The 16,268-nt window shown below is 42.3% G+C and overlaps 1 protein-coding gene across 1 annotated transcript; it reads right to left on the bottom strand.

The window, feature by feature from the left end:
- Nucleotides 1–386: 386 nt before the first annotated feature.
- Nucleotides 387–14,721, bottom strand: vps41 (VPS41 subunit of HOPS complex). Its single transcript, XM_037456146.2, has 28 exons — nucleotides 14,515–14,721; nucleotides 14,119–14,157; nucleotides 11,205–11,312; nucleotides 9,725–9,802; nucleotides 9,133–9,207; nucleotides 8,129–8,191; nucleotides 7,563–7,628; nucleotides 6,065–6,184; nucleotides 5,832–5,978; nucleotides 5,675–5,741; nucleotides 5,101–5,198; nucleotides 4,885–5,014; nucleotides 4,633–4,748; nucleotides 4,428–4,546; nucleotides 3,803–3,884; nucleotides 3,580–3,672; nucleotides 3,360–3,487; nucleotides 3,002–3,146; nucleotides 2,879–2,920; nucleotides 2,737–2,787; nucleotides 2,512–2,649; nucleotides 2,370–2,424; nucleotides 2,143–2,283; nucleotides 1,916–2,052; nucleotides 1,364–1,463; nucleotides 1,217–1,261; nucleotides 1,038–1,117; nucleotides 387–708 (listed from the first exon to the last, which is right to left on the bottom strand). The coding sequence occupies exons 1-28, from the start codon at nucleotides 14,533–14,535 to the stop codon at nucleotides 634–636; spliced, it is 2,559 nt and encodes an 852-aa protein (XP_037312043.2). The 5' UTR covers nucleotides 14,536–14,721; the 3' UTR covers nucleotides 387–633.
- Nucleotides 14,722–16,268: the final 1,547 nt, after the last annotated feature.

Below are 16,268 nucleotides of genomic sequence, written 5' to 3'. Positions count from 1 at the left end.
ATTTTACTGGGATTTTGTTCTTTAATGATTGCAGATTCACAATATTACTACTAATATATATCAACTAATCAATTATGACAGTTATGGTTTTCTTCAAAGTATCTGTTAATCTTTTAAGACACAAAACCATTAAATATGTGGTAAACTAATAGCTGGTCTGTATATTTCACCAATATCAAACTGACTAAATTAACTGCTAACTTTCCTGTTTTAGTTAGGTGATCTTTACAAGATTTAAAGTGATATTTTGGACAATAATGACAAACCTATACAGTATACTGAATATTTCAGTTTGCCCATGTGTTTTCAAATATAGACAAGCAATAACCAATTTATTTTCTCCTCAGAATTGATTTGCATGCATGATCATCAGACACAAACCGAAACAAGTTTTAAAGAGAGTTTATTTTTGAGATGTTGCAGATTTGGTTTCATCACCAACTCAGTATTAGTGGCAAGCAAAACAAGCATTTTATAATGTTTAGATTTAAATATACAAAGTCAATACAATACCAAAGATTTGTTTTGCATTTTGGCAGAGGGAGGTTGATATCCATTACTGACAGGAAATAGAAAGCAACAAGGGGAAGGTAAAAGCATCAATTATAACACTGTGAGGGAAAACATCTTTGTTTATTTTTTCATCTCCAGGCTTCTTGGCCCCCGCTTCTTCGCACTGCAGATGTTACAAAACTGCACCCCAGGAACCTGAAAGAGGGAAAAGACGCACAAGCCTCAATATAGAATAGCCGAGTAATATTTAACATTCTCTGATGAAAATAGAACAATGCCACAAGATCAGCGAGTGAGACCCAAAAAGTTTAATTTTAGAACACATATCATTTATGTGTTTAACAAATTTAATCTACTTTTAAAAGAAGACACTGTGGTAGCAGACCTTCGATTTTGACTGTGACAGGAAGTATCTAACTTAAAAAATACTTCCAAAAAGGATGAACCTCCAGGACTCCCTATCGAATGGTGACTTCCTTTGATTCAAAGTTACGACCAGAAACACACATATTGATGAAGCTTACTGTTCCTGAAGATGGTAAACATTCCTTGTGAAACATGTGTCTGCAGTGAAACACAACCACGCTAAAGGGTTTGGCCATATCTGTGTGGGAAAAAAAGAAAAAAAGAAAAAAGGCAATGAACAGCTTTGAAATAAAACACAACAGTAAAATGCTTGGAAACAACTACACAGAAAACTCACCTGAGGGTAATATTGCAGCATGACATGATTCACAAATGTTCTCCTCTGAAAATAAAAAAACACAACACCTGCATGAGTACCGAAGGTTCGCCTTGTAATGACTTAATCTCCACTGCTTCTGCATGAAGCCAAAGACAGTGAACGCACCGTCGACCCGGACCCCCCTCATCTGTGTTCGGTGCATCTTCTGGAGCAGCGAGAGGGAGTCGGCCACCAGGATCTTCTTACAGCCTTCCCTCAGAAGAATCTTTTGCAATTAGAAAAACAAACGCTGGTTAAAAAGTTAAACAGAGTGACTAGTAGTAGGGCTGAGCAATTGAGTAAAAGAAAATATATATATTATTATTAATTTCTCCGAAGAAATGACTAAAAGTCCAGAGTAATAACAAATGGAGCTACCGAGGTCATACCACATAAATCCTGAAATGATGTTATTCCACAATGACATTTACCCAGAAACATGATTTTTCCCTACTAATTATCCAATAGAAAATATATTCCATTTCTGTGTTTACTCCAATAATATCAAATATGCACTTGGCTATAGAACTCAATCTTTGAGTTATTTTGTTGATTTTTAATTTATTTTGTAAGTAGTCAAAAATCTCGCCTAAACTGAATATACTGGGGATGGCTTTTTAAGTTTTTAATATTTTATTTCAACTTACTAAACAGAGAACGATTACTTAATTTACTTACTTGTAGATTGTAGTCCTGGAGGATTTTTACAAGCGAGTCCCTGAGGTTTGGGATTTCCATGCCCTCCTTGATGCGATGGATGAGCAGGATGGGGTCCACATGAGTACCGATGTTATTAAGAAGCCCCGTGATGAATGCTGGGGAGAAAAGAAAAAAAAATGTCACAAAAGTAATAAAAGGACAAAGAAAGGGGTGAATGAAGGGGTCAATGAGAGACTGTGTCCTACGTGGTTTATCAATAGAATAAGAGATGAGATCCTCCCAGAGCTCGGCATCGTCCTGCTCTTTGGCAAACTCGATCGCCTTGTCCACGTCCTCCAGCTCCTCCATGATCATCTGCAGAGCTCGTCTGCAGTTCCCCATCCTACCTGAGAGCCAACGCGCCGGATTAGTTTCCTTTGAAATGTTCACGGCGCCGTCAAGGCAGGACAACGGACCTTAACTTGACACCTACTGAGCAGGAAGACCGTCTCCTCCACAAAGTTCCTCTGCTGGCAAACCTCCAGAGCCTGACAGGAAAGAGGAGACGACACAATTCATGTCTCGTAGCTTCTGGAAACTCGGACGTGCGGCGCGGTGACGTGCGAGAAATGCACCTTTTCAAGCGGGCAGTGTGTACTGTCTCGGAGGAAAGGCAGGAGATTCGGACGGTCATACTCGGCATAGAGGACGATCTGTCTCCCGTGGTACTTTTGGCCTTTGTGGTGATCCCGCTTAAACAGTTTATGGAGATACTGTGGGTAAAGAGGACAAAGTCAAATCAGTTCTCCGTTGAATTTGGAGAGTTAACACGGTTGTTTTTTAAAGTCATCACGACCCACCACATGCAGCAGCTCGGGCCTGTCCGCCAGTTCTTCCACCACCCGGTCTGTCTGTAAGCGGAGAGGAGAAACCCGGGTCAGTGCGGCTGCAGGTATTCATCACACCCTTAATCAGATCCCGAGAGAGACACGGGACGCTTACCGATATCTTGTCCTCGTTGTCGAGAAGCATGTCAACAGCTTTCTGCCAACGTAAAATTAGAGAATGCATTTTATGTCAAAATGAAGATAAAATAAAATGTGCACATTTCTTCCGGGCTTTTACCTCTTTGTCGAAGTCCATGAGGAGTATGATCTTGTCCTCTATGGAGGAGAAAAGGTCGTGTTTGTGGATCAGCTGGTAAACGTCTTTGTGCCTCAGTCTCAGGTAGATTTCCAAGGCTCTGTCGTACCGCTGGTCGTACGTGTATCTGCAACAGGAAAAATATCAAATTTGTATTTTGTGGCCTTCTTAATTTGTCGAAAGAGAGGTTCGAGTGGAGATTTGAGTCTCAGAAGTACCAAATAAGTGACACTGAATTCCATACAAACAGGTGTGAAACTATGGACAAGCAACTTGTGTTTCCGTTCCCATTAATATGTTTGAAATCGGCAGATGAATAGCACACGTTAAATTCACTCACAGTTCAGCTAACGTGGTGAGCAGCGTTCTGTTGGTGGGGTCCCTCTTCAGGTGATCGTTCACTGCCTGAACGATGGCCATGTTATTATAAAGCTCTCCAGGCCATTCCCGGATCAGCGTGGCGAAACCCTGCGAGGACAACGAGGGCGCAGGGACACACCTTTAGCACGACCATCGACCAGGGGGACGAACTGCGCAGGACGCGGTGCAGGACGTACTACCTCATAGTCAGTTTTGAGAAATTCGTGCAAGATCATTTCATAGATGGCGGGTCTGAGACGCAGATCTCCTCTGGGCAAATACTGACTGATGGCCTGAAAGTAGAGAGGAGGTGGAGCCATGTTGATACGAGAATGATGCCGGAAGAGAAGACACAAGACATGCATCCCAATTCATCATCATTTCAGCAACAATGAATTTCCATCAAGCATCAGGAATTCCTACCTTCAACTGTCCAATGGTCTTGAACCGGTACACTTCATTTTCCCATAGTTCCATGTTTTTTCCAAGAACCTTCTGACACTTCCTGAATAAGAAGAAGCAAACGAATCATTGAGAGGAGACAAGGACATTCTGGCTTGTGACTTTGTTTGCAGTGGCAGTGTAAATTAAGGAATGTTACATAGAACATATTCTGAACATCATATCGGGGGTCTTAACAAAAAATCCCATGGTTACGATCTAAAAAATAAAACAAGAAGAAGCAGTTTGCTGTCTGTTAAAAAAAAACCAGACAAACAAGAATAAAAGTTGCAGTGCAGTTTAATAAATAAACTGTAAAAGCATCCACTTCATCCTTGCATCTGATTTAATTAAACATCAACAGAAAACAGTCTTCAGTCTTAATTTAAAGCCGCTGAGAGTCTCAGCAGAGATACAGTATCTGGATTCAAACCATCAACCCTGCAGTCTCCAGTGCACCCTCTCTAGTTCATTCTTCCCTTTGATTATGATATTATTATAAGTATATGTATAATTATATGTTATATATATTATGCTTACAATAACAAGAAAGAATGACACGTGGTTAACACTGCTTAACACGTATGTTTGCAGAAGTTGAACTTACCTCGCAGCAGCGTCGTAGTCTCCTTTCTCCACTAAGTGATTGATGTAAGCCATCCCAATTTTCTGAACGTCATGCCTCTTGATGTTTTTGAAGCTGATCTCTGCAGCCATCAGCGCCTCCTGTCGCAGCAACGGGAGACACAGTCAAACGGTGTAATTGGAGACCCTAACCTTTTGCGACATTCATAAAATTCAACGACACAGACCTCATATTTCTTCTTTTCCAGCAGCCAATCGATATGGTCGTCCTGGTCTCGCTCCTTGGCCACGACGATGTCTTTGGGACTGATGATGTAGAAGAGCGACTCTCCCTCAGAATGCTCTGTTAATGAAAATACATTTAGGCCCTCCGTGTATTGCGCATTAGAGCTGACATTTGATGGTCAAGCCGTAATGAAATCAGGGCGCAGCAAAAGGCCGCGTGACATTTCTCCGAGGGGCCGTTTTCATGCTCTCACCGAGGCGGTAGTCTCTGCACTCGTTGTCTTGGAAGTTGCGCACGGTCAGCGCGTCGGAGGAGATCTCCTCGCAGCTCTCGGGGAGAGGCTGGATGATGTCGAGACGAGGCCGCGCACGGAACTCCTCGTCCTGCACAGGCACGCACACACAGAGTAATAAAACTCAGGAAAAAAGGAATATATATATGTGTATGTATGTAAACAAGGAGCAATTACCATGTGATCAGAGTTCTCCTTCACAAAGTACAGGGTGACGAGCTGATCCGCCAGTGGGGCCAGACCACTGATGAAGAACTCGGTTTCAAATGCAGAAACTGTTTGAAAATAAGACGACAAACAAAATAGCAACAAGGAAAATATACACTGTATCAGCATCATTTAGTTCATCTGTAAATTGAGGATGGCAACCTAGTGATATTGTAGGTATAGTGTATGCATTTCTTTCTGTACCAGACTGTGAGATTCACCGTTTTAATTAATTGACTTGCTACTCTTCTTATTGTCATGTCGTTGCCATGAGAAATGTCCTCAGAAAATAATCAAAAAGCATTGCAGAGAGGAATTGAACGTTTGAGAATTTCCTTTTGTTTTCTATGATAAAACCACAATAAACCAAAGAGCTGAAATCACATGAACCCTCTTTGGTTCCAACTCCCTAGTTTTGAGAGTTGCATATAAACAGAAAGTTTCAAATCCAATCTGATGATGTTCACGATTAAATCAGACCGTGTATGTGCAGTCCAATAATATCCCCACAGCTGTGCTCATGAAATAAAAGTGTGTTTTATACCTATTTCCACATAGCGGCTGGGCAGGTCTCTCATTTCCGTCGGATTTCTCTCCTTCACAACACATATCTGAGGAGAAATAAAACAAGATTACGGAAAGTCAGAAAGGCCTGGAGGAGCTCGCGTGAGCAACGGGTCGAAATAGAAAAAGAACCAAACCTTGATGGACGCGCCCCAGCCGACAATGAGAGTGCTGTTGTCCTTCCAGCACAGGCTGCAGGGGTACATGTCCGGCCTCAGGCTGACGTTGTCCCGCAGCACGTTTGTGATGCGCTGCTTTGTGCCGATGTCGTAGATTTTAACTCCCTAACAAAACAAAGGAAACTTGAGCTGCTTCACACGTTCGGCCACATGCGCCTTCAAATGGAGCGCCCGAGAACCGGTCCACTCACCACATTGTTGGCCCACGCGATGAGGTTAGTTCTCCACTGGACGTTAGTGATGGAGCCCTCGCCTTCATGGAGAACAGACATCTTCCAGCGGTTCAACCAGTTTCTTTCGTACAGGAGCAGCTGAGAAAGAACAGCAGGCGGACATTTAGTGCTGCGCGCTCTGCAGTTGTGCAGCCCGGCCAACAGGGGGCAGCGGATGAATAGAACATCACAAAGGACCAACACCAGCTGTGTCTGATGAAAGAAAGTGCAACAGCCTTCCAAGTAACACTGAAGGCAACTTTTTTTAATTCCCCCTGGTTTACATGAAAAAAACAAAACAAACATATTTTAGTCCCTATAAGATCTTTATTCCAATTCAGAATGCCGTTTTGGCACAAAGACGATGGAGAGGGATTGCTTCACCCAAGGGACTTTTTACATCCTTCTTCATGATGGCTTAGGCTTCTGGAGGATACCGACAGTTTATACAAACATAGAAACCAGAATTTAAACACAATGCAATGCGGTACCAAGGCGCTGGCAGGACTACCTCATCAACCGCCGCTTCATGCGCAGGCCTTTGCATTCTACACCTCGAGGACAAAGCCTGTCATTCGCATTCCCTGCATTGCTCCTGTCCTCACTGTATAAACCTTTAAGTGTGCATAACGTTACCAAGGATGCTCCGCAGAAGGTTGTGTAGCCTCTTTAATTCAGCAGTTGGGCTGTGTTAATAAACAGTTTGCTCTACAAAGGGACGATAGGAAAAAAGAACTGTGGAGACTAAATTGAATTTCCTTTGACAGGATGTGGCTCCCGTTGAGGCTTATTGATTTTCATCACTGGCACATTGAGGAGGCCTTCAACAACGTGGAACTGAGAGGAATCAGCGGCAATTGAAAGAAAATGGTAAAGTAACACTAACAATGGGGTTTCAAGTTGTTTCCCCCCCCCACACCCCTGTTGTATAAATGTCAGTATACTTTATTTATCGGCGGTTTTAGAGTGACGCTACATCCGCGCCGTTTGCAGTGGTGTGTACAGTAATTGCCTCGTGGTAATCGGTAGGTGGTTTTTTTTGCTCTGCAAAGAACCAAAAGAACGACAAATCCGATGTCTGAGACGCCTGCCGGAGACGACTTTTTCGGATTGAGCTCCCCCCCCCCCGAACGCGCCCCGGAAATGGTCAGACTATGTACCCTCCTGATAATGACATCTACTTGCCGTCCTTCTGAGGCGTTGCCTTTCAAACGCCGCGGAGCGAACGGCACTTTGTGAAAATGGGCCGCTCTCCCGAGAGCACTCCAGCAAAGAGACGGAAAAAAACTAAGAGGCTTTCAAGGCGGACAAAGGCCGCCGCGCGCATCCACGGCACACAAGCCCGGAGCGAAGAGGGGTTCGCTGGTTTGTTTTTTATCGGTTTTGCCCCCCCCCCCCCGGACACAAATCGGCATGAATTACTGCGGCGGTGAAACGGCGATAACTGAACACAACGACTGCACGGACGAAAACATACCTTGTTGCCCCCGGTGACAAACTGTTTGTAGTTGGACCTGCTGAACTGGGGATGCAACGCAACAACCTGCAAAACAACACGCCAGTGTGAAACATTGGATTGTTATGTTATGTTATGTTATATTTTGTAGCGACAGAAGCATGCAAAAAGCACAATTTAAATAAATAAATAAATCAATTCTCTGAAAAACCCCAAACATGCATGTCTCCACGGCGATAGAGACTCAAAAGAACGGGAAAAGGTCGTGATGAAGTACATACGGCTGCGCATGTAACAACAGCATAACGACTTCCATCCACACTACATACACACAAACATCAGTTTCACATCCGCTCATCTGGCCAGGTGTTTCCAATAGCAGGGTTTTAGCAAAGATACATGTGTGAGTGTGACCAGGGAGAATCAGACTGGATACATTAGGTTTTTTTTGTTAAACACGGCCCCTCCCACTCCGCTTTAATTCATCGAGACATTCCTCGGTCTTTCTCGAAGAATTCAAGGTAACACGGCCGAGTACCTGATGTGCAGATGGCCTTTTTTTCTTTGAAACAAATGTAAGAACTTACTTTGATGGGGCAGTCAAAGTTCTCGTGGAAGCCCTCTCTCGTATAGAGACCGAACACTTGAACCTGAAACGGAGATGAGACGGGAGAACGGAAAGCGGAAGGTGAATAACTCAAAGCGGCTCCTGTAATTGCTGCCTCTGCAACTATCCGAGGCCAGCGGGGGGAATTGTGCTCGGAAAAGACTTTGATTGGCTCCACACTTCTCCGTTGGGTCACCAATTAGTGGACAAGTTGATTCTTCCGACCCCGCAGGGTTTAGAAACCCCCCGAAAACACAGCCTCTGTTGGCTACAACAAACCCTAATGTACCATTAAGAGTAGACGACACCCAACTTCTCCTCATCCGAGGGGCCCCAAAAAAAAAAAACGTAGTTTAAAAAGAAATACATCTATAAAACTCTGATGCAATCTCTTCTTCCGAACCGCATCAACGATTAAGGATCAAGTTAGATTTTCAAAGGATTAAGAGGCAACTGAATTGGTTGAGGGCAAACAATTGCTGTAGCGTTCATTTTAATTGTGTGCGCCGCATTTTTTGTGCGACAAGATCTTGTCTTTGCCAGCAGAGTGCGAGGAGTAAGGGCAGGGAGATATCAGCGAGCATATCTAGACTGCGAAAAAGCCATGAAGGATGTTGGTAATGATGAGAAGAGACAAGATAACAGCGAGGTGGAGAACATGGAGACATAGATGGCTGATGGGTGACTGACACCTTTCCCCTTCCACTCAAAATAGGTGCAAGCTTCTTTTTTTTTTTAATTCAAGCATCATGGAATAAAAATATGTCCATGTATAAGATAAAGCTTCAGGTTAATGCTCTGACTGGGGAGGTAAAAAAAAACTCTACCTAACACCCAAAGTTCTTCATCATTAGCATAACGTTTGACCCTGATAAGATTTTTCTGTGAATTTTTCTGTGAAATGAAACAGTGATTTTTGTTGTTGTTGCTGCTGCTGCTGGCCCGGGGATCAGTAACCCGGGGCGACGAGCAGAGAGATCTCACCTTCCCATCCTCGGAGCAGATGCCCACATGCTCTCCACTTTCATCCAGACTGATCTGGTTGATCTTCACTGAACTCTGTGGAGACACAATATCATGGCATCTTTTGCTCAGAGGCAGGTGAGAATATCTTCGTGGCCGGTGAGATGCTGCCGGCTGACATTTTGTCCTCTTAAGTGAAATGCCGTAAACAAGGGTGGCTTAATGCAAAGAGCGTGGCATTAATACTGTGAAGATTAGAGAGTCCAAATTCACTGTTGATGCGTTCTAAGTTTACACATTTAGAAATAACATAAAGTCAATGTTCCATTGAGATCAAATGAGCAGAAATTAGTAAGTAAAGTTAAACAATGGGCCTTAATCCAATATGCTATAAGAGATCAGAGCTGGCTAAAAATTCAAAATGACGCTTAAGTTAAAGTTACAGGCCCACAAAATATGTGGAAATATATAAATTAACATAAAGAATATATCCTATGATTAACAATATAAGCATTTGTCCTTAGAATGGCTTAACAGTTAATCACATGTACAAGTAGATCTAATGCACTTTTATTACATTATTCATAATTTCAATGGACTTCAATGTACTCACAATTTCAAACTTCTGAGTTACATTTCCTTGGATGTCCAACAGGAAGACTTTTCCGAAATGGGTCCCTAGTGCAAGAAACTGAAAAGGGACAAATGCAATGTAAATCAAAACAGGATCGGAAAGAGGACACATGAAACATATTCAAGACATCAGAAAAAAAAAGAAAAAAAAAAAACTTGTGATGAAGGCTGTGGAAGGATAAAAAAAAATACAAAAAAAGAAGCACTTCCTGGAGCTGCAGCGACATGAGCAGCGTGGGGATTGGGTGGGCTTGGAGGCAAAACTGTGAAATTGCAGGGGTTGGAAAAGCCCTATTTATTAAAGCATACAGTGTGAAATGGCATTTTATTTCCTCGAATTAAAATGCTTAAGCATAATAAATGCGCTGTATATCTGACTTCTTCCCGTGCGAGCCAATCAGCCCCTTGCTCGGCATAGAGCTATTATTACTGAGCAGCAAATTCTGTGTTTTCTGCTTCAGCAAAAGTGCACGTGTGTGTGTGTGTGTGTGTGTGAACGTTAGTCCATTGGGACAAAAAAATTATAGAATCTGGGGGCTTTTGGCATTAGATTAAGTGTGTGTTCTTCCACCCCGGCCCCCCGGCCCCCCGGCTCCGTGGCCTCCTCCTAATCCCCCTCCCTCCCGGACCAGCATGTGGATGTGCGGCGAGTCCACCATGCTTCAGTGCAGTCTATAATGAAATGCTTATATTTACAGGCACAGCTGAGCATGTCAGACAGAGCCCCTGCAATCTCCCCAAATAAAATAACCAAAAATAAATAAATAAAGGGTTCAACCTTGTGAGGCGGAGCGACTTTTAAAGGGATTTATCAGAATGGAATTGTTCAAATGAAATTCCGATTCAGACACTTAAAATATGAGGCAACATAAGGCAATATGTGCCGTCGGTGGCTTTGAGGTTGTGGGAGTTCTTCCGCGGTGTGTGTATGGGGGGGGCGGAGGGGGCTGCTGTGACCACACAGGTAGCAGGATGGCAGAAGGTACACAAGCTCAGAAATCCCATGGAAAAGGGCAGTCAGATCAAATTTAGAATTTCAGCAACGCGCCGTCGCTCACAGTGGCACGGATGCTATTTTGAGGTTAAAAAAAAAAAAAAAAGAATAAGAGGGGACCAAATCCTCAAAGTAAAAATAAATAAATGAAAATCAATAGCGGTTAATAAAACATCAGGTGAGGAGACATAACTGGGTATGACTTTGGCTCTGCTCAGGCGTGCACGTGTGCTGCTGGTGCCACAACGATTAACCATCTCGCAGAGAGTGGCCGCTTGGAAAAAAAAAACATCAACACTGGACAAACCGAGGAGACGAGCGAAGTGCACGTGAGAATAAAAAAGAAAAGAAAAAAAAGAGCACAATGGCGCCCCGGTGACTTCCGATGCCCCTCCCGGAGAGGAAAGGCAGGGAGGGGAGGTGAGAAGAGAAGGGGCCCCGTGGCGTGGTGGGTCAGAAGCCCTACCTTGTCGTGGACGGTCATACAGCTGGCTGCGTCCTTCTGCAGGATTTCCGTCACCCCGTTGGACAGCCTCTCGTACTTCAGCTTGGGCTCGTCCTCGCTGTCCTCCTCCTGGTGGACAGGGTGGACGTGTGAGACGGGCCGCTATCGCTATTTGATCTACTTTTTATTTACAAAAAAGGCGTTCGTTGAAGCAGCACGGTGTCCCTTTAACAAATGCTGTGGTTCGCAAAGTCCTGTGAATGCCTCACAGAACGTCCCGGTGTTTGAATCTTAAAACCGATCGATTTTACACAAAGTTAGAAGAAGTTCAACAGAAAGGGGTCGACTTGACCTTAAGTGCATTCAACTTCATTTTCACCACCAGTGGCGCTATGCAGAAATGGTTTGATGTGTCGGTTTCACATGATTCCGATAGTTAGTACAGGAAAAGTGCCAAAAACATAGTAATGCATCAACGTAGGTGGACACAAGAAGGCTTGATATAAATACAATGGCTTTAAACCATGTAGGATTTCATTTAATCAAAATAAATCTCTGAAAAAGGGGAAGAAGATAAAGATTATAGTTTGTTGGATAAACACACTTTTTGTTTACCTGCAAGAAAACTCCACAGGGTATATCTACTAATAATATAAAAACATTGAAGAGAAGTTTTTTTCAATATCAATGTATACTAAAGAACATTAAATTAGTTAAATAGGTGTGATGTACGATGCAAATAATGGTGTATAAAAGTGAAAAACAAAAAATTCCACAGTGTCAATGAGCAAAATGCTGGACCAAGCAGGAGTAAAAGGTCAATCCTGTATGTATTCTTTCCCCTTTCAAGACATTCACATGGCCTGTGCACGCGCGCGCGTGTGTGTGTGTGTGTGTGTGTGTGTGTGTGTGTGTGTGTGTGTGTATCGGGAGATCTATGCACAAACAGGTTTCCATTACATTGCGTGAAATGCAGCATGAAGCCGTGTTTTCATGAGACCGTTCATCCCCGGTGGCAGACATGAATTCAGTCATTTCATATAGCACACTTAAGGTATTCCGCGGTGTTACAATTTCCTGCGTGAGCCAACACTTGCGGCCAGTCACAGCCTGAATATTACTCATAATTCAGTTTATAACCAATGCTGCACAGTCTCCGGCTGCCCAGAAGGTGCATCAACTCAAAACATTGTCTGCCATTATGTGCTACTGGGTTTGAGGTGGGGGACAAAAGCGTGGAAAAAATGTTATTTTCAAAAACAATTCTTTCCCACTCGACAACGCCAAATCTAGGCTATTTCCTGTGTATTCTGGTTGTGATAGTTCTGATAAGGAATCATTCGTCATGGCTTTCAAAGGTGTATCAAACAACAAAAGCAAAGTTCATTTCCTGAGAGAAAGTACGCATTTTCAAAACTTCTGTCATCTCCTGTGAGTTGCCTTTTGTTTTCTACTTATCTGGCCTTTGTGTGAACCATTTTGGCCATATTCTTTGCTCATGGAAAGTTAAAGCTGAAACGTTGTGTCCACAATATATAGACAACATGCAGCTTTCATACACACACTGAAGACTAATAGTCCTTGTTGTAGATTGAGAGAGAGGACATGTCTCCCTCAGTATTAAAACCATAATGGATATTCCTGCACGTTAGTCTGTGATCTCCGCGAAGCTGGAAGGTTGTGTTGATGCAACACACTGCCGTTATTTTACTTTAGTTTGCCAACCCAAAATAAAAGCAAAATATCTTAAAACAGCTACCTTTGTATTTGAACCACTTTTGCCATATTCTTTGACTATTAGCAGTTACGATAACATACACTGAACCGTGTCATTACATTATTCACACAAGGAGGAGAACAATAAGCAGTGGATATCTCCATAAATATTAAGAAAGTAATTAATCCACTCCATGATGTTTCAACTCAAACACTTACCTGAATAATGCAAATTTGAAGACACAATTTGACACTCTCTCTACCTCAAAAACGGAACTCTTCCCGCTTCAAATTAAATTAGGACTGAGCGTACATTTTTAAAACATAATGGATCAAGATCCTCTGATCAGGAGTGATTGTGTCATGTGAGGCGTCAAACAAACACCAATCAAAACCACGTGCAGACAGGTTTATCGCTTGATTTATCTCATTCAGACTAGTTTACAAAGATAAAGAAGTGCAAAGCTTTTACCTTCAAGATCAAATTGCTAATTCCCTCTGTGGAGCGCACTGAGGAACTTCCTCACTTCCTTTATCCTTTGAGCCTGCTCTCAACAAGCCAACACCAGAAGCAACCTGCCGAGATGGCTTCACTAATTTGCAGTTTTCTAGGTAAACAATCAGCTTCATGGACTCAGTATTGAACACCGATGTAGGAGCTTTCTCTAGATTCGAGCCTGAAATGTTTCCCTTCACAGTTTTCCACTGAGAGCCTTTCCGTGATACATCATTAGATTATCTGCTTCCTATAAAGACTTCCCTTCCTGCCAGGCTGACGTATAAAGATATATTTTATTTAGCCTACTTGTGATTCTCAGATGCAACAAGGGTACTGTAACATGCCAAAGCTCAGTCGTTTTATTGATGGATCTGGAAAGCTATCTGTAATTTATGAGTGTTTGACACGTCTCAAAATCTGACAAAGCTCCATCAGGGATCAAGCTGGGTTGATAAAGGCTGGCTGTGTATTACAGTCCTTTCAGGAGCCAGCGTGCTTTACTCAAGTTAAAAAAATAACCCGTGCCCAATAGAACCATGCACATCCTTGTCATCTGCAACGTGCTGCTCTTGATGCATTATTACATCGGCATACTGGTGCAACTGCATGACATTCTCAGGTGTATTGCTTTTTTTCCGCTCTATGATGGAAGTATAAACTTCTTTTCAGGAGGTTTGTTTCTGAAAGAGAGCGAAATGTCAATGGAAAGGGGTTTCTTACCTCAGACTCATCTGTGAATTCCTCACTTTGTTTTCTGCCCTGAATGGAGAGATATTATGAAAGGATTTTAACAATCTGTCATAAAGATGTATGACTATATTAGAGTTCCGAAGCTACTATATCTAAGATTGATAATATGATTTCACTCAAACATAAGACTGCAGAAATTAGTCAGAACAATAAAGCAACAATGACTTACTTTCATAGGTATCGAATTAAAGAAAAGCTACAATGAAATCACATATTTAAGCTTCCGCCACCACAGAAATAGAAACACAACAAGTTAAATCAAATAACGGGCCGCTGACAAAATTCAAGAATCGAAATGTTTTCATTCATTTTGATGGTTACACGGAAAACAACATTAGCCAGCTAACGTTAGCATGCTATATTTACCTGCTCCTCCACATCCGCCATCCCTTTTAGCTGTATCCGAACGGAGTCGTAATGATGTATTGAAACGTTTTTACATATTGGGGGGCCACAATATCACAATTGGGTTTGCCTAATATCGAAAATATGCTCAGGACAGAAAACTGATGTTTGTTGCCGAAGCCTGCTCCCCTTGTCATAAGTTGAATCACATGACAGAAACAAAGCCGCTAAGCATTGTGGGCATTGAAGTCGTTAAGGCCAACCGTCGGAAAAGGAGGAGGTGACACCAATTAACAGCAGGTGGGGCCTTTTTAATCGTGGTATTTACGTTTAGGAGGAGCTTTTCTGCTTTAATTAATAGTTTTTGCCAGGTATTAACTTCAATTGTGTTTATATTTGAGAACGAGTTAGGTTAACGTTGCGTTGAAAAGTTGTCAGTAGGCTTACGAAGAAGAACGTTAGCTATTCTTCTTCTGTGTTTAAGCTAATTAGCTACCAAGCTACACTAATAACGTTTTAAAACCTCTGAAAGCCTTTAAAGGTGTTTTCAGTTATTTTGGCTAATTAGATCAAGTCCCCGTTCGAAAGAGTCACAAATTTTATCCTCCAACCAGAAAGATAAAGGTGGACCTTGTCCCAAGTTGAAGTACTTTTGTGCTACTTTATTTGAGTATTATTAATTTATGGTACTTTATACTTTTCATCTACTACATTTCAATGAGATATATTCTACATTTTAATCCACTTACTGCATTTATCTGACTGCTAAATTAATAACGTTACGGTCCCCTTACTGTTTGATGTGTTAAAACAACAATTTTAAACACCCTGTATGAAGAATAAGTGGCTTTGAAGATGGATGGATGCATTTTTGAATGAATAGCCTGAAGTAAAAGTTCAAAGCAGCAGAACCACAGCCAGCTAAAACATAAAAGTTTTAATTTTTCATTCTCAGGGTTCATTCTGATGCTTAATGAGTAGTTTACTTTTTCTGGTAATGCATTCAGACCTCAGAAGGGTTTGAATGCAGGACTTTCATTTTGTAATGGAGTATTTTTTATATTGTTGTATTGCCACGTCTACCAAACCAAATCTGAATACAGAACAAGTTACTTGGCTGAGCAGAGTGTTGTAACCCCTTGATAAATCAAACATCTATTTGAGGGGTTTTACTATAAGAAACAGAGCTCAAAACCTCAAAGCAAATGATACGGAATGCTGTGTTCATCCGTGTTGTAAATGCAGTTAATTAGCTTATTGCCTTTCTATATTTCCAAGCATTCCTGGACGTGATGGCCCAACAAACCCTTCAGATATTAGTTGACTCTCCCCGGTCCTTCTTCATCCTGCTGACAGCTGCTTGCCAGAGTCCAGATGAACGGTAAAGGTATGATTTGCCTTTTTTTATTGAGATTGTCTCACACCCCCATCCCGTCTCATCCATCCTCAGGAGAATCCTAATGCACTAATACCAAGGGGGAATCTTTTTTTTTTTTTTTTTTTTTACAATCTACTTAGCAATGATTTATTGATTGCGGCTTCCACCCTCGCAGAGAATTACCGATCCTTTTTGGGAAATCAGATTTTCACACCTTTCATGAGTGTGTATGTGGCACAGGACTCCAGAGACAGTGTGAGGGGATACTGACTTTGAGGAGCGGCGGTCTGTGAATCTCTGCGGCGTCACTCCTCTGCTGCTAGTGCCGTGCCCCACGGATGGCCCCGTGATTCTCTGCTGCTCTCCCCATCGCTCTCTATAGTGCTGCATTATTTAT

This window comes from Pungitius pungitius, chromosome 19, assembly GCF_949316345.1.
Source record: "Pungitius pungitius chromosome 19, fPunPun2.1, whole genome shotgun sequence".
Lineage (NCBI taxonomy): Eukaryota > Metazoa > Chordata > Actinopteri > Perciformes > Gasterosteidae > Pungitius > Pungitius pungitius.
The sequence above is the reverse complement of the archived record's forward strand: the minus strand, read 5'-3'. Positions and strand labels throughout refer to the sequence as shown.